This window comes from Pseudophryne corroboree, chromosome 11 (genome assembly GCF_028390025.1).
Source record: "Pseudophryne corroboree isolate aPseCor3 chromosome 11, aPseCor3.hap2, whole genome shotgun sequence".
NCBI classification, from domain to species: Eukaryota; Metazoa; Chordata; class Amphibia; order Anura; family Myobatrachidae; genus Pseudophryne; species Pseudophryne corroboree.
Genome location: NC_086454.1, coordinates 126,920,055 through 126,943,956, shown reverse-complemented (window position 1 = coordinate 126,943,956; position 23,902 = coordinate 126,920,055). Strand labels below are relative to the sequence as shown.

General features: G+C 47.9%; 1 protein-coding gene across 3 annotated transcripts in view; it reads left to right on the top strand.

The window, feature by feature from the left end:
• Nucleotides 1-23,902, top strand: part of LRRC56 (leucine rich repeat containing 56) — an 81,310-nt gene that overhangs the window by 26,797 nt on the left and 30,611 nt on the right. For 2 of the 3 annotated variants that reach the window (XM_063944800.1, XM_063944799.1), the window contains 3 exons: nucleotides 10,334-10,379; nucleotides 19,979-20,129; nucleotides 20,232-20,337. In XM_063944800.1, coding sequence (XP_063800870.1) covers nucleotides 19,986-20,129; nucleotides 20,232-20,337 — 250 coding nt within the window. In that variant the 5' untranslated portion in view covers nucleotides 10,334-10,379; nucleotides 19,979-19,985. The remainder of the gene's footprint in view (nucleotides 1-10,333; nucleotides 10,380-19,978; nucleotides 20,130-20,231; nucleotides 20,338-23,902) is intronic. The other variant, XM_063944801.1, reaches the window with a different exon arrangement.

Here is a 23,902-nt window from a genome sequence, read left to right as displayed (position 1 = left end):
AGACTGCATTCCTGCTCTGTGTCTTTTACTGCTGCATCAAATGAAGTCATGGCTGACACATCCATTTAACTGTTTAAATGGGCTGCAGACAACTGACGTATTGGCTGGATAATGGGAATCACAGCATCATTTCCATTAACGAATGTGTATTATTTGCTTCTGCATAATTAAATATGTTAGTATACCATGATGTAGTACACTCTATGGAACAGCATGACTCAACAAAACTGATTTACAGTAAATGCAAATGTTATAGGTGTGCCCAATATATTGAACATTTATGGTGTCTAGCTCATACTAAGCTGTAGTGGCCCATAAATTAATTTAATCAGTGTCTAGCATATATTAAGTACACTTGTGTAACACATAATACAGATTTTAGAGGTGTCCAGGTCCCCCATCAAGGGGGTATAGCCGGTACTAATGTATTGGGCCCAGACTCAGAGAGGGCCGCAGTCTCGGGCCGGAAACAGAAATCTTGGGGCCCGGCACAGTGATATCTCTGGGGGCCCCCTATTAAAGCCCAACTAAACGTGCTGCGCTGTACAGGGACGGATGTAGACTTTTCTTTAGGGGGGGCGGTTTACTGTTTAATCTTGACTCCTCCCTCTACAGTCCCAACTCCTCCCATCTGCAATCCTAACGCCTCCTCTCTCAATTCTGACTGAACTTTTTGAGTGAGACTAAGATAGAGCTTTGTGAGTGTTCTATGTACATGTGACTGTGTTATGGGATAATTGTATTTATTAGCCCAAGTACCCACACACCAGCAAGTGAGGGGCAAATGCTCTGTAACCCTTGGTCTCCTGGCTCCTCTGTGCTGCTGTGGTATAAGCTGCAGCACATCGTTCTTCCTCAGGCTTGTGGTTATGATTGTGTTAGGGGGGGCGGTCCCCCCCTTCGCCCCCCCCCCCCCCTAGATCCGGTCCTGGCGCTGTATAACACACTGGTAATATATATATTGCATATATTTCTCTTACGTCCTAGAGGATGCTGGGGACTCCGTAAGGACCATGGGGTATAGACGGGAGATAGGGCACCTAAAAAGAACTTTGACTATGGGTGTGCACTGGCTCCTCCCTCTATGCCCCTCCTCCAGACCTCAGTTAGATTCTGTGCCCAGAGGAGAAAGGGTACAATGCAGAGAGCTCTCCAGAGTTTTCTGTTTTGAAGAATTTGTTAGGTTTTTTATTTTCAGGGAGTCCTGTTGGCAACAGGCTCCCTGCATCGTGGGACTGAGGAGAGAGAAGCAGAGCTGGCTTGTCAAGTTGGGCACCGTTTCTAAGGCTACTGGACACCATTAGCTCCAGAGGGAGTCGGAACACAGGTCTCACCTGGGGTTCGTCCCGGAACCGCGCCGCCTTCCTCCTCACAGATGCCGAAGATAGAAGCCAGGTGAGTATGAGAAGGCAAAGAAGACATCAGGCGGCAGAAGACATCAGATCTTCATGAACTTCATGAGGTAAGCGCGCAGCGGTATGCTGCGCGCCATTGCTCCCAGTACACACACCAAGCAGGCACTGAAGGGTGCAGGGCGTAGGGGGGGCGCCCTGGGCAGCAAGTTTCCTCATTTTTTGGCAATATAAAGCAGGATTAGGCTGTGGGATAGTAAATCCTAAAATCCCCCGCCATTTTTTATATAGAATTACTGGGACCGAAGCCCGCCGTCGTGTGGGCGGGGCTTGATCCTCAGCACTAACCAGCGCCATTTTCTCCACAGAAACTGTATGAGATACGCTGGCTCCTTGATCTCTCCCCTGCTGAACTTCACAGGCTGGAAAAAAGAGGTGGGGGGCACTTTGGCGACGCAGTGAGTGGGAATTAAGGTTATATATATATATAAAAAGCGCTATCTGGTCATATATATTCCAGTGTTTTTAAGCGCTGGGTGTGTGCTGGCATACTCTCTCTCTGTCTCTCCTAAGGGCCTGGTTGGGGTTTTGTCCCCTTATAGGTTAATCCCTGTGTGTGTGGGGTGTCGGTACGTGTGTGTCGACATGTCTGAGGCGGAAGGCTTCTCCAAGGAGGAGGTGGAGCAAATGAGTGGTGTGTACCCGTCGGTTGTGCCAACTCAGGATTGGATGGACATGTGGCATATGTTGAATGCAAGTGTGGCATCTTTACATAAAAGGCTTGATAAGGCTGAATTAGGGGGGACATCAGGGGGTCAATCCTCGGATTGGACCGACTCACAGGGCCCGTCGGGGTCTCAAAAGCGTCCCTTAACACAAGACACTACTACCGACACGGATTCTGATTCCAGTGTCGACTATGACGAAGTAAAATTGCACCCTAGGGTGACTAAAACCATTCAGTGTATGATTGTGGCAATAAGGGATGTGTTGCATATTGAGGATGAACCCTCGGTCCCCGACACAAGGGTACACATGTTTAAGGGAAAGAAACAGATTATTAATTTTCCCACATCTCATGAATTAAATGATTTCTTTGGAAAAGCTTGGGAGACTCCGGAAAAGAGACCGCAGATCCCCAAAAGAATTTATATGGCATACCCCTTCCCTAAACAGGACCGGGAGATTTGGGAATCACCCACCACTGTGGACAAGGCCCTGACGCGCTTGTCCAAGAAAGTGGCGCTACCGTCTCCTGACACAGCGGCCCTTAAGGACCCTGCAGATCGCAGGCAAGAAACTAGCTTAAAGTGTATTTATTCTCATATGGGTGCTGTGCTAAGACCGACAATTGCGTCGGCATGGGTGTGTAGCGCAATTGCAGCTTGGACAGATGAGCTGACAGATCACTTTGATAATATGGATAAGGATACTATATTCTTAACTCTAACCCATATAAAAGACGCAGCCTTATTTATGAGGGATGCTCAAAGGGACATTGGATTGCTAGCTTCTAGGGCCAATGCCAAGTCTATCTCGGCGAGAAGATCCTTATGGACTCGCCAATGGACGGGTGATGCGGATTCCAAAAAACATATGGAAGTACTACCCTATAAGGGAGATGTACTGTTTGGGGATGGGCTGACGGACCTGGTTTCCACAGCTACAGCAGGTAAATCAAATTTTTTACCATATATTCCCCAACAGCAAAAGAAAGTACCACCCTATCAGATGCAGTCCTTTCGGTCCAGAAGAGGTCGGGGATCCTCTTTCCTTGCCAGAGGTAAGGGCAGAGGCAAGAGACCACCTGCTTCGGCAGGTGCCCAGGAACAAAAGTCCTTCCCGGCTGCTCCAAAACCCACAGCAGGACGCTGGGGCTCCCCTGAGGGAGTCTGCACCGGTGGGGGCACGTCTTCGACTTTTTAGTCAGGCCTGGGTCAGATCAGACCTGAATCCCTGGGTGTTGGAAATAGTTTCCCAGGGTTACAAACTGGAATTCGAGGAGGTGCCCCCGCGCCGATTTTTCAAATCGGCCCTACCAGCTTCCACATCGGAAAGGGATGTAGTGTTAGCTGCAATTCAAACGCTGTGTATACAGCAAGTGATAATCAAGGTTCCCCTGCACCAGCAGGGAAGAGGTTACTACTCAACCCTATTTGTGGTCCCGAAACCGGACGGTTCGGTCAGACCTATTTTGAATCTGAAATCCCTAAACCTGTACATAAAAAGATTCAAATTCAAAATGGAATCACTCAGAGCGATAATAGCCAACATGGAGGAGGGGGAGTTTATGGTGTCTCTGGACATAAAGGATGCGTACCTTCATGTCCCCATATATGTCCCCCATCAGGAATACCGGAGATTCGCTGTACAGGATTGCCATTACCAATTTCAGACGTTGCCGTTTGGACTTTCCACGGCCCCAAGGATTTTCACCAAGATAATGGCGGAAATGATGGTGGTCCTGCGCAAGCATGGAGTCACAATTATCCCATACTTGGACGATCTCCTGATAAAAGCGAGATCAAGAGAGAAATTGCTGAGCAGTGTGGCGCTCTCTCTGAGAGTGCTCCAGCAACACGGTTGGATTCTAAATCTACCGAAGTCACAGTTGATTCTGACAACTCGACTACCGTTCCTAGGTATGATACTGGATACGGAACAAATGAAGGTCTTCCTCCCAATAGAGAAAGCCCAGGACATCCAGAACATGGTCAGAGACCTGCTAAAACCAAAAAGGGTGTCAGTTCACCAATGCACTCGAGTTCTGGGAAAAATGGTGGCGGCCTACGAGGCCATTCCCTTTGGAAGGTTCCATGCAAGGACTTTTCAATGGGACCTTCAGGACAAGTGGTCCGGGTCCCATCTGCACTTACATCGGAAAATAACTCTGTCCCCAGGAGCCAGAGTGTCTCCTGTGGTGGTTGCAAAGTGCTCACCTGCTGGAGGGTCGCAGGTTCGGAATTCAGGATTGGATCCTGGTTACCACGAACGCGAGCCTCCGAGGATGGGGAGCGGTCACACAAGGAAAAAATTTTCATTGACTTTGGTCAGACCAGGAGTACTGTCTACATGTTGGAACTCAGGGCCATTTACAACAGCCTTCGACAAGCGGAGAGTCTTCTTCGAAACCTACCGGTTCTGATTCAATCAGACAATGTCACAGCAGTGGCTCGTGTGAACCGCCAAGGCGGGACAAGAAGCAGAGTCGCGATGGCGGAAGCCACCAGGATTCTTCGCTGGGCGGAAAATCATGTAAGTGCTCTGTCGGCTGTCTTCATTCCGGGAGTGGACAACTGGGAAGCAGACTTCCTCAGCAGACACGATCTCCATCCAGGAGAGTGGGGACTTCATCAAGAAGTCTTTGCAGACATAACACGTCTTTGGGAAACTCCTCAAATAGACATGATGGCGTCACGCCTCAACAAAAAACTTCGGAGGTATTGTGACAGGTCTCGGGAACCTCAGGCAGTGGCTGTAGACGCTCTAATAACACCGTGGGTGTTCAAATCAGTCTACGTGTTTCCTCCTCTTCCTCTCATCACAAAAGTGTTGAGGATCATAAGGCAAAGAAGAGTATAGACGATACTCGTTGTCCCAGACTGGCCTCGAAGGGCCTGGTACTCAGATCTACAAGAGATGCTCACAGGAGATCCCTGGCCTCTTCCTCTGAGGGAAGACCTGTTGCAACAAGGGCCCTGTGTATTTCAAGACTTACCGTGGTTACGTTTGACGGCATGGCGGTTGAATGCCGAATCCTAGCGAAAAAGGGGATTCCGGAAGAGGTCATCCCTACTTTAATAAAGGCTAGGAAGGAGGTGACGGTTAAGCATTATCACCGTATCTGGCAAAAGTATGTGTCTTGGTGTGAAACCAAGAATGCACCTACGGAAGATTTTCATCTGGGTCGTTTTCTCCACTTCCTACAGACAGGAGTGGATATGGGCCTGAAATTAGGCTCTGTTAAGGTACAGATTTCGGACCTCTCGATTTTCTTTCAGAAGGAGTTGGCTTCTCTTCCAGAAGTCCAGACGTTTGTAAAGGGAGTGCTGCACATCCAGCCTCCTTTTGTGCCTCCAGTGGCACCGTGGGACTTCAACGTGGTGTTGCAGTTCCTAAAATCACACTGGTTTGAACCGCCTAACAAGGTTGAGTTGAAATTTCTTACTTGGAAGGTGGTCATGTTGTTGGCCTTGGCATCAGCAAGGCGAGTGTCAGAATTGGCGGCTTTGTCACACAAAAGCCCCTACTTGATTTTTCATGTGGATCGAGCTGAATTGACGACACGTCCGCAATTTTTGCCTAAGGTGGTTTCTTCATTCCATGTGAATCAACCTATTGTGGTGCCTGTGGCTACAAGTGACCTGGAGGATTCCAGATCCCTGGACGTAGTCAGGGCCTTAAAGATTTATGTAGCCAGGACGGCTAAAATTAGGAAAACAGAGGCTCTGTTTGGCCTGTATGCTGCCAATAAGATTGGTGCCCCTGCTTCGAAGCAGACTATTGCTCGCTGGATCTGTAATACGATTCAGCAGGCTCATTCTACGGCTGGATTGCCGGTACCAAATTCGGTTAAGGCCCATTCCACTAGGAAGGTGGGCTCTTCTTGGGCGACTGCCCGAGGCGTCTCGGCATTACAACTTTGCCGAGCGGCGACTTGGTCGGGGTCAAACAGTTTTGCTAAATTCTACAAGTTTGATACCCTGGCTGATGAGGACCTAGCGTTTGCTCAGTCGGTGCTGCAGAGTCATACGCACTCTCCCGCTCGATTGGATGCTTTGGTATAAACCCCATGGTCCTTACGGAGTCCCCAGCATCCTCTAGGACGTAAGAGAAAATAAGATTTTAAACCTACCTGTAAATCTATTTCTCCTAGTCCGTAGAGGATGCTGGGCGCCCGTCCCAGTGCGGAAACTCTGCAAGACTTGTATATAGTTGTTGCTTAAATAAGGGTTATGTTACAGTTGACATCGGTCTTGGACCGTTGCTGTTATTGTTCATACGGTTAACTGGTTTTGTATGATCCAGGTTACGTGGTATGCTTGGTGTGGGCTGGTATGAATCTTGCCCTTGGATTTCTAAATCCTGCCTTGTAGTGTCCATCTCCTCTGGGCACAGTTCTCTAACGGAGGTCTGGAGGAGGGGCATAGAGGGAGGAGCCAGTGCACACCCATAGTCAAAGTTCTTTTTAGGTGCCCTATCTCCTGCGGAGCTCGTCTATACCCCATGGTCCTTACGGAGTCCCCAGCATCCTCTACGGACTAGGAGAAATAGATTACCGGTGGGTTTAAAATCTTATTTTTTATAAATATGTATATCTCTCCTTCTTCCTCCACACACACCACAGTCTGTGTCTCCCTTTCTCCTTTCTCCCACACACCCCACAGTCAGTGACTCAGCAGGTACCATGCAGCCCTCAGACACCACCAGAAGAGGCCGGAACAGGGCATGGGAAACCTGGCCAGCGGAGCTGCTGCCATGTCCTGTAACTGCATGCAACAAAGCTGGTCCCCGGAAGAGCGGGCGCACACTTGTGCCGCACAGTCACTTTGTGTCAGAGACTCCTGTCACTCTGAGGCTTTGTCCACACCACCTACAGCTCACTGTCCTATTTGGACAAGACGACTCGCATCCCCTTCGGGCACTAAGCAGCATAAGCTTGGGGCCCAGTACAGGTGTCCCCTTTGACCCCCGTCGCCGACCCTGCGCAACCTGCTGATGATCTCACCCTGTGAAGTAGGGATGGCCATCTGTTTTTCAACTGTTTTTGCCATTGGTGGCGGTGATCCAATGATTTTCTTTCTCACTGGTGCTGAGTCAGTGTAGGTATGCTATAAAAGTAGATGTATTTGTGTATATAATAGACAATGGTAGAGACAGAAATACAGGTTGAGTATCCCATATCCAAATATTCCGAAATACGGAATATTCCGAAATACAGAATTTTTTGAGTGAGACTGAGATAGTGAAACCTTTGTTTTCTGATGGCTCAATGTACAGAGACTTTGCTTAATACACAAAGTTATTACAAATATTGTACTAAATGACCTTCAGGCTGTGTGTATAAGGTGTATATGAAACATAAATGAATTGTGTGAATGTACACACATTTTGTTTAATGCACAAAGTTATTAAAAATATTGGCTAAAATTACCTTCAGGCTGTGTGTATAAGGTGTATATGTAACAAAAATGCATTCTGTGCTTAGATTTAGGTCCCATCACCATGATATCTCATTATGGTATGTAATTATTCCAAAATACGGAAAAATCTGATATCCAAAATACTTCTGGTCCCAAGCATTTTGGATAAGGGATACTCAACCTGTAGTACATTCCTCCAAGCAATGTTTAAAGGCTTAATGCCTTTTCTTGTTTGTGACCCTGCTTATGCTGGGTGCCAGGGCTCGTTGGACCTCTGTGTCCAACAGGTCAGAGGCCAAGAGGGAGGATAAGGGTGGCTCTGTCTGTTACATCTGTACTGAGCCCCACAGTTTCTGATGGCAGTCCTGCCCAGGACACTTTATCACAGGGGCTGCCAAGAGCATCCTTTGGGCACTCCAGGCAGGCACCCTGCAGTCTGTTCAGCCTATCGGAACATCCTCAGTATGCTCCGGGCAGTGCTGCACTTTCTGTGGTTGATGGGACAGCACTGAAGCACCGTTATACCCCTTTCGCATCTCCAGTCCTTCCCAGGTGGGATCCGGCATTGGAGACTTTGCTACCCCTTTCGCTAGTTTCCTGACCCGGCAATATGCCGGGTCTGTTGCCATAACGGCGGGGGGCGGAGCCGACGCTGGGAGTTGAGTTCATCTCCGCGCCGCCTCTCCCTATCTAGTAAACGGGTCCTGGGTCGCATCGACCCGTGAATCCGTTTATGCAGCCACTGACTCTGCATTCAACCCGGGAATAACCCTTCTTATAACCCGGGTTGAATTACCGGGTCAGGCATCCCGGGAATTCCGACATGGCGCTTTCACATCGCACACTGACCCGTGTTGACACGGCAATATGCCAGGTGTATACCGGGTTATTTGTGCGATGTGAAAGGGGTAATACATAGCTGCTTTAGCATGAAGTGCATTATAACCTGTGGTTGCCAGCACGTTATAAATGTTAATGTCCAGCAAATGACATGTTGCGTTATGTACATTATCAATAGCAGTAAAAATGTCTTGTTTACAGCAGTTTTGATTTTGATTTGGGTCATCTTCTTCCTTCATTTTGATCAGTCTCATCTTCAACATTGCTACACTACCGATAGTTCAAAGCAGGGCCAGATTCATAATGGAGCAGATGGGACTACAGGGGTCATTCTGACCCGATCGCACGCTGCAGTTTTTCGCAGTGTAGCGATCGGGTCAGAACCGTGCTGGCGCATGGCCGCCCGTCACTGCGCTACGATCGCCTCTGCCTGATTGACAGGCAGAGGCGGTCGATGGGCGGGAGGGTGTGAAACAGTCGTGGGCGCGGTCCGGCCAACACAGGCTTGGCCGGACCGTGCAGGGAGTGGCCCGCAGCGGCTGCGTGATGTCACACGCAGCCGCTGCGGGCCAGGGAGCGATGAGTAGCTCCCGGCCAGCACGCTAAAGCTGCGCTGGCCGGGAGCTACTCTTGAAGTGCAAAGGCATCGCCGATGTGCGATGCCTTTGCACGTCTGTGAGGGGGGGCCGGACTGACATGCGGGGTGGGCTAGCCCTGTGCTGGGCATACCCCTGCATGTCAGGGAAGAAGATCGTAGCTGTGTTAAATTTAGCACAGCTACGATCAACTCAGAATGACCCCCCTACATCTGCACACCTCCTCATAAAAATAGGCCCATCTTCTACAGCTGCCCCTCTCACACATACTGTGTTGTTCATTTCTGAGGGAAACAGCTAAGAGCTGGGAATGCACCATATACTGTATCTCTTACATTGTGAAATCCCTCCACACAGAAGGCTTACCTGCTGTTGAGTAAGTTAGGTTTCTGAAATTCTCCTCCCTTTTGTTTGAGATTGTATCCTGATCTGTGTGTACTGTTAAATATTTCTCATAATCTTTGTAACTCTTTTTTTGTAACTAAAGCTCTGAAGATATTCTTGAAATTAAATACCTTCATGGTCCATGCTATTATTTTGTGACGTATTAAGAAGTTTGTGTGTAGGCCGAAGCGAAGACGGCCTTGCGTTTAGTCGCTAAAATCTTCTTGCTGGTGGCAGTGGCGTGGTTAAAGTAATCCAGAAGTCACGGGCGGCGATTCTCGGATTGGCATATCTGGAGAATCGGTCGGTGGTCGTGACAGTTAGGGTTGAGCTGCAGTTAGGGTTAGGTTTAGGGTTAGGGTTTAGCTTCAGTTAGGATTAGGGCTGACCTGCATTTAGGGTTAGGGTTGAGCTGCAGTTAGGATTAGGACTGACCTGCATTTAGGGTTAGGGTTTAGCTGCAGTTAGGATTAGGGCTGACCTGCATTTAGGGTTAGGGTTGAGCTGCAGTTAGGATTAGGACTGACCTGCATTTAGGGTTAGGGTTTAGCTGCAGTTAGGATTAGGCCTGACCTGCATTTAGGGTTAGGGTTGAGCTGCAGTTAGGATCAGGGTTAGGGTTGAACTACGGTTAGGGTTAGGGGTATGATTACATTTAAAGTGAATGTAAAATCTAATTGTTGACATGCTGACTGTGGACATTCACAATATTAACATTCTGAATGTGGATACAACACCCTATGAGAGAGTTCTTTCATTATACTGTGCACAAAAGTTGTAAATATTCTAAAATGTTGTAAAAAATTTACCTTTTTGTATTCAGAGAACTTTTTTAACTAATTAAAATGGTAGTAATTAGTAATTTTCAACACTGCAGTGCATATTGCATAACTTGTTTGCCATGATCACTAGCCCTATATGAATACTAAATAAATACAGTATATATAATGAATGTCATTAAATGCTTGAATTGTATATTTTATTTAATATGCTTTTCTGTTTGTCTGATTTTTTTTAGATTGAAGTTACAGTATACAGGAATGTAACGTTTCTTCGCTCAGAAGGTGAGTGTGAGTGTTTATATGCTCAAACATGTCTGTTTTTGTGAAGAGGGACAAAATGCCAAATATTATTGCTGGAATATTATTCAAACCAATTAATAAAGATTTTATACTTTAAGGTTCAATTTAAACAAAAAAGGGACACGATAACTCATCTGCCTTAGGTTGATAATGCTTTATTGAACCCAATATTTATTTTTTTTGCACCCAAAAATAATTAAGTATGTAGTAAAGAAATGTATAATAACTCTGAGTCAGGCAAGATTGATAAAACAGTTGTTTTTCCCGAATCTCCATATTTTGATTAACAAAGGGTAAAAATTTCAAAGTAATATGTGGATTAGGCACTGAGGTAGGAATTTTTTTTTCCAAATGCGCTGTTTGAAAAATCCTGGGATAACCCAGAGAAAAAGTTCCAGATCCCAAAAAGGGTTCTCATTGCTTTTCCTTTCTCTGAGGAGGACAGGAAAAAGTGGGAAAACACCCCTGTAGTAGACGCTTCTGTATTTAGGTTGTCTAAGAAGGTGGTTTTACCTGTCCCTGGGTTCACCGATTTAAAAGAGCCGGCTGACCACAAGATTGAGACTACACTCAAATCATTATACACAACTAATGGCGTAGCTTTACTACCCACTATTGCTTGTGCATGGATTTCTAAGGCCATAGTAAAGTGGTCAGGCACTTTACTAGAGGAATTAGATTCTATGGATAGAAGTGACATTGAATTGTTTTTACGTCACATACAGGATTCTGCAGGTTTCATGGTGGAAGCCTTGAAGGACCTTGGACATCTTAATGCGAGAGCTTCTTCCATGGCTGTCTCGGCACGCAGGGGACTTTGGCTGCGCCAATGGTCTGCGGATGCTGAATCCAAGAAAAGTGTGGAGAACCTACCCTTCACAGGTCAGGCTCTGTTTGGGGAAGCCTTAGATGCGTGGATCTCCAGGGCAACTGCGGGTAAGTCAACTTTTCTTCCCTCTTACGCACCGCCGACTAGGAAATCTTATCCTACGTCTACAATGCAGTCCTTTCGGAACGCGAAAGTTAAAAAGTACAAACTCCCTTCCGCTTTCTTTAGGGGAGGTCGGGGGAAATCCAGAAAACCTGCACCAACAGGTTCCCAGGAACAGAAACCTGGTTCTGCTTCCTCAAAATCCTCGGCATGACGGTGGACCTTCCAGCCTGGAGATCGTGCAGGTGGGAGCAATACTAAGAAATTTCAGTCGGGTCTGGGCGTCCTCATGCCTGGATCCCTGGGTACAGGATATTGTTACCCAGGGGTACAGACTGGAGTTTCAAGAACTCCCACCTCACAGATTCTTCAAATGAGGCTTACCAGCTTCGCTGACAGAAAGTGCTATCCTACAGGAAGCCATTCAAAAATTGCTAAAGTCAAATGTCATTGTTCCAGTTCCACCTCACCTAAAGCACAAGGGTTATTACGCAAACCTGTTTGTGATACCGAAACCGGATGGTTCGGTCAGGCCAATATTGAACCTAAAGTCATTGAACCCTTATTTGAGGGAATTCAGATTCAAGATGGAGTCTCTGAGAGCGGTGATCTCAGGTCTAGGCGAGGGGGAATTTCTGGTATCCCTAGATATCAAGGATGCGTACCTTCACATTCCGATTTGGCCGCCTCACCAGGCTTATCTAAGATTTGCGCTACTGGACTTTCACTATCCGTTCCAAGCACTGCCGTTTGGCCTCTCCACGGCACCGAGGGTGTTCACCAAGGTCATGGCGGAAATGATGCTACTCCTCCGCAAGCAGGGTGTGAACATAATTCCTTATCTGGACGATCTGCTAATAAAGGCGTCTTCCAGGGAGAAGTTGTTACACAGCATTGCTCTCTCAACTCAAATACTCCAGGATCATGGATGGATCCTGAATCTTCCAAAGTCGCATTTGGAGCCGACAAGGAGGCTGTCCTACCTGGGGATGATGCTCGACACGGAAGTACAGAGGGTGTTTCTACCTGCGGAGAAAGCGTTGGTGATACAAACAATGGTCCGGGATGTCCAGAAGCCAGCCCGGGTGTCAGTTCATCAGTGCATTCACCTTCTGGGAAAGATGGTTGCCTCCTACGAAGCTCTACAGTACGGAAGATTTCATGCACGGTCCTTCCAACTAGATCTCCTGGACAAATGGTCGGGATCTCATCTTCACATGCACCAGAGGATGCATTTGTCGCCGAAAGCCAGTATCTCGCTCCTCTGGTGGCTGCAAACTTCTCACCTACTAGAGGGCCGCAGGTTCGGGATTCAGAATAGGATCCTTCTAATCACGGATGCAAGTCTCAGAGGTTGGGGTGCAGTCGCCCAAGGGGAAAACTTCCAAGGAAGGTGGTCAAGTCTGGAATCCATCCTTCCGATAAACATTCTGGAACTAAGGGCCGTCTACAACGGTCTTCTACAAGCGGCACATCTTCTGAAAGATCAGGCCATTCAGGTTCAGTTGGACAATGTAACGACAGTGGCCTACATAAACCGACAGGGCGGAATGAAGAGCAGAGCTGCAATGTCAGAAGTAACAAGAATCATCCTCTGGGCAGAAAAACACGCGGTGGCGCTGTCGGCAATCTTCATTCCAGGAGTGGACAACTGGGAAGCGGACTTCCTCAGGAGACAAGATCTCCATCCAGGAGAGTGGGGCCTCCACCCGGAGGTGTTCGCGGAGGTGACAGGTCTTTGGGGTGTACCTCAAATAGACATGATGGCCTCCCGCCTCAGCAAGAAGTTTCGGAGGTACTGTTCCAGGTCGAGAGACCCAAAGGCAGTGGCAGTGGACACCGTGGTGACTCCGTGGGTGTTCCAGTCAGTGTATGTGTTACCTCCACTTCCACTCATCCCAAGGATTATCAAACTAATAAAAAGAACACGAGTTCAGGCGATCCTCATTGCTCCGGACTGGCCAAGAAGGGCTTGGTACGTTGATCTTCTGGAGTTACTGCTGGAAGAGCCGAGGCCTCTTCCTCTTCGCGAGGACCTTCTGTAACAGGGGCCGTTCCGTAACCACACACTCCCTCCCGAACTGGGAGCTTTGGTACATCCCGATGGTACTAATGTGGACCCCAGCATCCTCTAGGACATAAGAGAAAAAAGGATTTCTCTTACGTCCTAGAGGATGCTCGGGACTCCGTAAGGACCATGGGGATAGACGGGCTCCGCAGGAGACATGGGCACTTTAAGAAAGAACTTTAGGTATGGGTGTGCACTGGCTCCTCCCTCTATGCCCCTCCTCCAGACCTCAGTTTATTACTGTGCCCAGAGGAGACTGGGTGCATTACAGGGAGCTCTCCGGAGTTTCCTGAAAAGAAAGTATTTTGTTAGGTTTTTTATTTTCAGGGAGCCTGCTGGCAACAGACTCCCTGCATCGAAGGACTGAGGGGAGAGAAACAGACCGACTTTAATGTTAGGCTCTGTTTCTTAGGCTACTGGACACCATTAGCTCCAGAGGGAATGGAACGCAGGTCTCACCCTCGCCGTTCGTCCCAGAGCTGCGCCGCCGTCCTCCTCGCAGAGCCGGAAGATAGAAGCCGGGTGAGTATGTGAAGAAAGAAGACTTCAGAGGTGGCAGAAGACTTCAGATCTTCATAAGAGGTAACGCACAGCGGGAACGCTGTGCGCCATTGCTCCCACACAGCACACACACAGCAGTCACTGTAAGGGTGCAGGGCGCAGGGGGGGCGCCCTGGGCAGCAATAAGGACCTCCAAATCTAGCTAAAATAGTGTTATGCAGGCTCTGCACTGTATATATGAGACCCCCGCAAGTTTTTGAAAATTTTCAGCGGGACCGAAGCCTGCCGCTGAGGGGGCGGAGCTTGTTCCTCAGCACTCACCAGCGCCATTTTCTCCACAGCACACTGCTGAGAGGAAGCTCCCCGGACTCTCCCCTGCTTACCACGGTGAAAGAGGGTTTTTAAGAAGGGGGGGGCACATAATTTGGCGCAACATAGATAAAACAGCGCTATCTGGGTAAACATTGTGTTTTTTCCTGGGTCATTGGCGCTGGGTGTGTGCTGGCATACTCTCTCTCTGTCTCTCCAAAGGGCCTTGTGGGGGAACTGTCTTCAGATAAGAGGTTTCCCTGAGTGTGTGGTGTGTCGGTACGCGTGTGTCGGCATGTCTGAGGTAGAAGGTTTTCATAGCGAGGAGGTGGAGCAAATGAATGTGGTGTCTCCGTCGGCAACACCGACACCTGATTGGGTGGATATGTGGAATGTGTTAAGTGCTAATGTGAATTTATTGCACAAAAGGTTGGACAAAGCTGAGTCCAGGAATTATGCAGAGAGTCGGGCCCTGCCTGCCCCTATGTCGCAGGGACCCTCGGGGTCTCAAAAGCGCCCACTATCCCAAATAGTAGACACTAATACCGACACGGATTCTGACTCCAGTGTCGACTACGATGATGCAAAGTTACAGCCAAAATTGGCTAAAAGTATTCAATATATGATTATTGCAATAAAGGATGTTTTGCATATCACAGAGGAACCCCCTGTCCCTGACACGAGGGTACACATGTATAAGGAAAAGAAACCTGAGGTAACCTTTACCCCTTCTCATGAGCTGAACGAGTTATTTGAAAAGGCTTGGGAATCTCAGACAAGAAACTGCAGATTCCCAAAAGGATTCTTATGGCGTATCCTTTCCCGACTAAGGACAGGATACGGTGGGAATCCTCCCCAAGGGTAGACAAAGCGTTGACACGCTTATCCAAAAAGGTAGCACTGCCATCCCAAGATACGGCTACCCTCAGGGATCCTGCTGATCGCAAGCAGGAGGCTACCTTAAAGTCCATTTACACACACTCTGGTACCTTACTCAGACCGGCAATAGCGTCGGCTTGGATTTGTAGCGCTGTAGCAGCGTGGACAGATACCTTATCGGCGGAATTGGATACCCTGGATAAGGATACCATTTTATTGACCCTGGGTCATATTAAAGATGCTGTCTTATATATGAGGGATGCTCAAAGAGACATTGGCCTACTTGGTTCTAGAGTCAACGCTATGTCGATTTCTGCTAGACGAGTCCTATGGACCCGGCAATGGACAGGTGATGCCGACTCAAAGAGGCATATGGAGGTTTTACCTTACAAGGGTGAGGAATTGTTTGGGGAAGGTCCTTCGGACCTGGTCTCCACAGCTACGGCAGGTAAATCAAATTTTTTGCCTTATATTCCCTCACAGCTTAAGAAAGCTCCACATTATCAAATGCAGTCCTTTCGGTCAAATAAAAACAAGAGTACGTGGATCGTCCTTTCTTGCCAGAGGTAAGGGCAGAGGAAAAAAGCTGCCAACCACAGCTAGTTCCCAGGAGCAGAAGTCCTCCCCGGCGTCTACAAAATCCACCGCATGACGCTGGGTCTCCGCTGAGGGAGTCCGCCCCAGTGGGGGCACGTCTTCGACTTTTCAGCCACATCTGGGTTCACTCACAGGTGGATCTCTAGGCAATAGAAATTGTTTCCCAGGGTTACAAGCTGGAATTCGAAGAGGTGCCTCCTCGCCGGTTTTTCAAATTGGCCCTACCAGCTTCTCCCCCAGAAAGGGAGATAGTTTTAAATGCAATTCACAAATTGTGTCTTCAACAGGTGGTGGTCAAAGTTACCCTGCTTCAACAAGGGAGGGGGTATTACTCAGCCCTATTTGTAGTCCCGAAACCGGAGGGTTCGGTCAGACCCATTTTAAATTAAAAATCCTTGAACCTATACTTGAAAAGGTTCAAGTTCAAGATGGAATCGCTCAGAGCGGTCATCGCCAGCCTAGAAGGGGGGGATTTTATGGTATCCCTGGACATAAAGGATGCATACCTTCATGTTTCCATATATCCACCTCATCAGGCGTACCGGAGATTTGCGGTACAGGATTGTCATTACCAATTTCAGACGTTGCCGTTTGGGCTTTCCACGGCCCCGAGGATTTTCACCAAGGTAATGGCGGAAATGATGGTGCTCCTGCGCAAGCAGGGTGTCACAATTATCCCGTACTTGGACGATCTCCTCATAAAAGCGAGATCACGAGAGCAGTTGTTGAACAGCTTGTCACTTTCACTGAAGGTGTTACAGCAACACGGCTGGATTCTCAATATCCCGAAGTCGCAGTTAGTTCCTACGACTCGTTTGACCTTCTTAGGCATGATTCTGGATACGGACCAGAAAAGGGTTTATCTTCCGATAGAAAAGGCCCAGGAACTCATGACTCTGGTCAGGGACCTATTGAAGCCAAAACAGGTGTCAGTGCATCACTGCACTCGAGTCCTGGGAAAGATGGTGGCATCTTACGAGGCCATTCCCTTCATCAGGTTCCATGCGAGGACCTTCCAATGGGACCTACTGGACAAGTGGTCCGGGTCACATCTACAGATTCATCAGTTGATCACCCTGTCCCCCAGGGCCAGCGTGACTCTCCTGTGGTGGCTGCAGAGTGCTCACCTTCTAGAGGATCACAGGTTCGGCATTAAGGATTGGATTCTGGTAACCACGGACGCGAGCCTCTGAGGTTGGGGAGCAGTCACACAGGGAAGAAACTTCCAAGGTCTTTGGTCAAGCCAGGAGACTTGTCTTCACATCAACGTCCTGGAGCTGAGGGCCATATACAATGCCCTTTGTCAAGCGGAGTCTTTGCTGCGCGATCTACCGGTTCTGATTCAGTCAGACAACATCACCGCAGTGGCTCATGTAAACCGCCAAGGCGGCACAAGGAGCAGAGTGGCAATGACGGAAGCCACCAGGATTCTTCGCTGGGCGGAAAATCATGTCAGCGCACTGTCAGTAGTGTTCATTCCGGGGGTGGACAACTGGGAAGCAGACTTCCTCAGCAGACACGATCTACATCCAGGAGAGTGGGGACTTCATCAGGAAGTCTTCGCACAGATTGCAAGTCAGTGGGGACTGCCCCAGATAAACATGATGGCGTCCCGCCTCAACAAAAAACTACAGAGGCATTGCGCCAGGTCAAGAGACCCTCAGGCGGTGGCAGTGGATGCCCTCGTGACACCGTGGGTGTTCCAGTCGGTCTATGTGTTTCCTCCTCTTCCTCTCATCCCCAAGGTGTTGAGAATAATAAGAAAAAGAGGAGTACAGACAATTCTCATTGTTCCAGATTGGCCATGAAGGGCCTGGTATCCGGAACTGCAGGAAATGCTCACAGAAGATCCGTGGCCTCTTCCTCGAAGACCGGACCTGTTACAACAGGGGCCTTGTCTGTTCCAAGACTTACCGCGGCTGCGTTTGACGGCATGGCGGTTGACCACCGGATCCTAGCGAAAAAGGGCATTCCGGATGAGGTCAAGGCTAGGAAGGACGTGTTAGCTAAACATTATCACCGTATATGGCGGAAGTATGTTTCTTGGTGTGAGGCCAGGAATGCTCCTACGGAAGAATTCCATCTGGGCCGTTTCCTTCACTTCCTACAGACTGGAGTGAATTTGGGCCTAAAATTAGGCTCCATTAAGGTTCAGATTTCGGCCCTATCCATTTTCTTTCAGAAGGAATTGGCTTCTCTCCCAGAAGTACAGACTTTTGTGAAGGGAGTGCTGCATGTTCAGCCTCCTTTTGTACCTCCAGTGGCACCTTGGGACCTGAAAGTGGTGTTGAGTTTCCTTAAGTCACACTGGTTTGAACCACTTAAAACGGTGGAGTTAAAATATCTCACTTGGAAAGTGGTCATGTTGTTAGCCTTGGCTTCGGCTAGGCGAGTGTCGGAGTTGGCGGCTTTGTCTCATAAAAGCCCCTATTTAGTTTTCCATATGGATAGAGCGGAATTGCGGACCCGTCCTCAATTCTTGCCTAAGGTGGTTTCATCTTTTCATATGAACCAACCTATTGTGGTGCCTGTGGCTACGCAAGACTTTGAGGATTCCGAGTCCCTTGATGTGGTCAGGGCTTTGAAAATTTACGTGGCCAGAACGGCTAGGGTCAGGAAAACAGAAGCACTGTTTATCCTGTATGCAGCCGACAAGGTTGGCGCTCCTGCTTCCAAGCAGACTATTGCTCGCTGGATCTATAACACGATTCAGCAGGCTCATTCTACGGCTGGATTGCCGTTACCAAAATCAATAAAGGCCCATTCCACCAGGAAAGTGGGCTCTTCTTGGGCGGCTGCCCGAGGGGTCTCGGCATTACAGCTGTGCCGAGCTGCTACTTGGTTGGGTTCAAACACTTTTGCAAAATTCTGCAAGTTTGATACCCTGGCTGAGGAGGACCTCATGTTTGCTCAATCGGTGCTGCAGAGTCATCCGCCCTCTCCCGCCCGTTTAGGAGCTTTGGTATAATCCCCATGGTCCTTACGGAGTCCCCAGCATCCTCTAGGACGTAAGAGAAAATAAGATTTTAAACCTACCGGTAAATCTTTTTCTCCTAGTCCGTAGAGGATGCTGGGCGCCCGTCCCAAGTGCGGACTACTTCTGCAAGACTTGTATATAGTTTTGCTTACATAAGGGTTATGTTACAGTTTTCCTCAGTCTCGGACTGATGCTGTGTTGTTTCATACTGTTAACTGGTTCGTATATCCCATGTTATACGGTGTGGATGGTGTGGGCTGGTATGAATCTTGCTCTTAGATTAACTAAAATCCTTTCCTCGTACTGTCCGTCTCCTCTGGGCACAGTTTCTCTAACTGAGGTCTGGAGGAGGGGCATAGAGGGAGGAGCCAGTCCACACCCATACCTAAAGTTCTTTCTTAGTGCCCATGTCTCCTGTGGAGCCCATCTATCCCCATGGTCCTTACGGAGTCCCCAGCATCCTCTACGGACTAGGAGAAAAAGATTTACCGGTAGGTTTAAAATCTTATTTTTAATTACCTACCAGTAAATCCTTTTCTCGTAGTCCGTAGAGGATGCTGGGCGCCCGCACAGCGCTTCGTTTTCCTGCAGTTGTTACTTGGTTCAGTACTGCCTTGTTACTTGATTAAGTACTGCATTGTTACTTGGTTAAGTACTGTTATTCAACTGTTGCTGACATGTTTCAAGCTGGTTAGCTTGGTTTTCTGTTGTTATGTGTGAGCTGGTGTGAATCTTACCACTATCTGTGTATTTCCTTCTCTCGAAGTATGTCCGTCTCCTCGGGCACAGTTTCTAGACTAGGTCTGGTAGGAGGGGCATAGAAGGAGGAGCCAGGTCACACTATTAAACTCTAAAAGTGCCCATGGCTCCCAAGGGACCCGTCTATACCCCGTGGTACTATTGTGGACCTCAGCATTCTCTACGGACTACGAGAAATGGATTTACCGGTAGGTAATTAAAATCCTATTATTTTGGTATGTACTGGATTTGACACTACAGTTTACCTGGACATACTGTATTTAACAGAGGTCTCACATCCATCGTGCTAGGTATTGGGGGACTCTGCTTCTTTCACTATCTAACTCTGAATCTTTGGCTTCCTGTCTTCAAATTATGACATTGACCCTGTGATATAAAGCCCTGTCCCCAGCCACATAATCAGTGGAGTGGACAGGTGACTTATCTTCTCAACTATTATATGATGATGCGAGTATTCTGATGATTTGAGAGGCTATATACAGGACTGCTGGGGTACTTGGTCACAGTGATATGGTCTGTCTTCCCACTTATCCTATTGATGACTACTTCTGTGTTTTCAGATAAACCATGAATCAGACATTGGAGATACGTCCTGATACTCCCAGTGTCAGAGTGATCGATTTTGGGTGGCAAGGACCGCTGAACCCCAGTCCTCTAAACAGAGATGAAGACAAAATCCTGGTCGATGAATATTTATCACCAGCCAGATTGGTAAGTATTCTGCACAAAATCCATAAAAGTCACTTTCGTTAAATTCTAGCTGATTTTGTCCAACTCTTAGTTGTTTTCTCCATTTGTTTTCATCCTCTGCAGAAAGCACTTACTGGGGTGGATGATCTCCAAGAAGTTAAGGTCCTCCAGATGTGTGTGGACACCCGGGAACACACCCTGGGGAATTTTGGTGAGGGCTGTTTTTTAGGTGAGGGGTCAAACATCAGGCCCTACATGGACTACACACAGTTCTGTTGCTCTGATTACAATAAGCCAGTTATAGGTTCCACTAAAGGGATGCAATCAATTTGTCGGCTGCTGAGATCCTGGCGGTCAGGATACCAATGCTGGAATCCTGACAGCCGACAATGCCGATAGCCAGAATCCCGGCGCACAGGGGGTATTCCCACTCCTGGGTGTCCACGACATCCATAGAGTGATAATAGAAACTGTGGTGAGCGCAGCAAGCCACCGAGCCCGCAGCGGGACGAGCGCAGTGAGCCCGCAAGGACTCTTAGCGCTCACCCTGCTGCCAGCATTCTGGTGGGCAGGATTCTGCTGTCTGGATCTTGACAGTCGGCATCCCGCCCGCCGGTAAATAGTATCTTCCCCACCAAATATGTCAACGTGTGCCACATGTTTCTTCTGCTGGTGCTTTTGTATTTGCAGGGGTGTGTTTGAGGAAATGCAAGGGATGCCCCTAAGTGGAACATGAGACCTGATCGTAGCAGCAAATTTGTTAGCAGATAGGCAAAACCATGTGCACTGCAGGGTGGGGGCAGATATAACATGTGCAGTGCAGAGAGAGTAAGATTTGGGTGGGGTGTGTTCAAACTGAAATCTAAATTGCAGAGTAAAAATAAAGAAGCCAGTATTTACCCTGCACAGAAACAAAATAACCCACCCAAATCTAACTGTCTCTGCAAATGTTATATCTGCCACACCTGCAGTGCACATGGGCCCTCATTCCGAGTTGTTCGCTCGCAAGCTGCTTTTAGCAGCTTTGCACACGCTAAGCCGCCGCCTACTGGGAGTGAATCTTAGCATAGTAGATTTGCGAACGAAAGATTAGCAGATTTGCGAATAGACAGTTCTTAGCAGTTTCTGAGTAGCTCGAGACTTACTCTGCCATTGCGATCAGTTCAGTCAGTTTCGTTCCTGGTTTGACGTCACAAACACACCCAGCGTTCACCCAGACACTCCCCCGTTTCTTCAGACACTCCCGCGTTTTTCCCACAAACGGCAGCGTTTTTTCGCACACACCCATAAAACGGCCAGTTTCCGCCCAGAAACACCCACTTCCTGTCAATCACACTACGATCACCAGAACGAAGAAAAAACCTCGTAATGCCGTGAGTAAAATACCTAACTGCATAGCAAATTTACTTGGCGCAGTCGCACTGCGGACATTGCGCATGGGCATTAGCGACTAATCGCTCCGTTGCGAAAAAAATATAACGAGCGATCAACTCGGAATGACCACCATGGTTTTGCCCAACTACTACCACATTTGCTGCTACGTTAGGGTCTGAATTAGGCCCATGGAACACCCTGACATGTACACAAATTCCACATTTGCACGTTTACTACATAGAATATGATGATGCAATATACATATATTAGCTACTCCCTTTCGTCACATAATGACTCTTCCAGGGAGAGTGTGGTCACTGGTCCGCAGGTAGAGTTGAGTGAATCAATTAAACAAAGTTAAAATGTGAAAAACTTGTATTAATTCAGACAAGTAAAATTTATTCCATATTTAGCTACACAGTTTGATCCTCTCCTCCGGCAGCACACGACCTCGCCCACACTGCCCAGTGAGGTGTTTTATGTCTTTGCACCTGGCATGGAGACATAATGATGATGCCTTTTCCATCTTCAGGATCTACCCACTGCTTTGCCATGATGCCAGTAACGCCATGTGGCACCTACTTCACAAAAAATAGAACCAAGATCCCAGGGTATGCGGTAAACAGTCTGTAGATCGACCCCAAATGGTCAACATGCAAACGGTGTACAGAAGAAAATGTCGACAGTGACAAAAGGTCGACATGGAAATCCATGCAAATCACAAATGAATGATGTTCACACCTAGCGAAAATACCTGTTGCAGGAGTTTTAAATATATCTTTAGCTCCCTCATGTGGCCGTATAAATGTACTACACCATCAACAACAGCTGACCAGGAGTTTTTTTTTTTATTTGGACGTAGGTTTTATTAGTGGAGCATAAATGTACTCTTTCCATGCTGAGTATGCTTAGTTATAAGATGTCAGTGTGCTTTAGGAGGCAGAATGGGAGTGTGATCGAGTTTAGCACACTGTTGGGGTTCTTATTAATTATTCGAGTGCCACTCATAATAGGACAATCAAGAGCAACCCTGGTGCTGTCCTGCTAGTACCGGATGGAGCTGTCACTGATTGGGTGAATTGGAGGTGCTGCTTAAGTTCCTGTAGTATTCTGTCATTTAAAGCAACCAATCAGATTTTCGCAGTCTGTTGTGATACCGTTTAGAAAATAAAACCAAGTGTCTGATTAGTTGCAGGAGATAAAACAAGATAACTCAATATTACAGAAACAAAGTAACCAAATTGTAAGCGCTAAAGAAAGACCTATATCTAGGATATGAGCTCCTGCTACTTCACCCCTCTCCAGCCACAGCGGAAATACATACAGTGAAAACCTAATAGACTAAAGTGTACCAAGGAAAACAGTTTTAGATTTTAGGGAGAATTATTGCAAGAGGTGCTATTTAATAAGATTTTACTCACCGGTAAATCTATTTCTCGTAGTCCGTAGTGGATGCTGGGGACTCCGTAAGGACCATGGGGAATAGCGGCTCCGCAGGAGACTGGGCACAGCTAAGAAAGAATTAGGACTACCTGGTGTGCACTGGCTTCTCCCACTATGACCCTCTTCCAGACTTCAGTAAGGATACTGTGCCCGGAAGAGCTGACACAATAAGGAAAGGATTTTGAATCCCGGGTAAGACTCATACCAGCCACACCAATCACACCGTATAACTCGTGATATTATACCCAGTTAACAGTATGAACATAACAGAGCCTCTCAACAGATGGCTCAACCATAACCCTTTTAGTTAACAATAACTATATACAAGTATTGCAGACAGTCCGCACTTGGGACGGGCGCCCAGCATCCACTACGGACTACGAGAAATAGATTTACCGGTGAGTAAAATCTTATTTTCTCTAACGTCCTAGTGGATGCTGGGGACTCCGTAAGGACCATGGGGATTATACCAAAGCTCCCAAACGGGCGGGAGAGTGCGGATGACTCTGCAGCACCGAATGAGAGAACTCAAGGTCCTCCTCAGCCAGGGTATCAATTTTGTAGAATTTTGCAAACGTGTTTGCCCCTGACCAAGTAGCAGCTCGGCAAAGTTGTAAAGCCGAGACCCCTCGGGCAGCCGCCCAAGAAGAGCCCACTTTCCTCGTGGAATGGGCTTTTACAGATTTAGGCTGCGGCAGGCCAGCCACAGAATGCGCAAGCTGAATTGTGCTACAAATCCAGCGAGCAATAGTCTGCTTTGAAGCAGGAGCACCCATCTTGTTTGGTGCATACAGGATAAACAGCGAGTCAGTCTTCCTGACTCCAGCCGTTCTGGAAACATAAATTTTCAAGGCCCTGACTATGTCCAGTAACTTGGAGTCCTCCAAGTCCCTAGTAGCCGCAGGCACCACGATAGGTTGGTTCAAGTGAAAAGCTGATACCACCTTAGGAAGAAACTGGGGACTAGTCCTCAATTC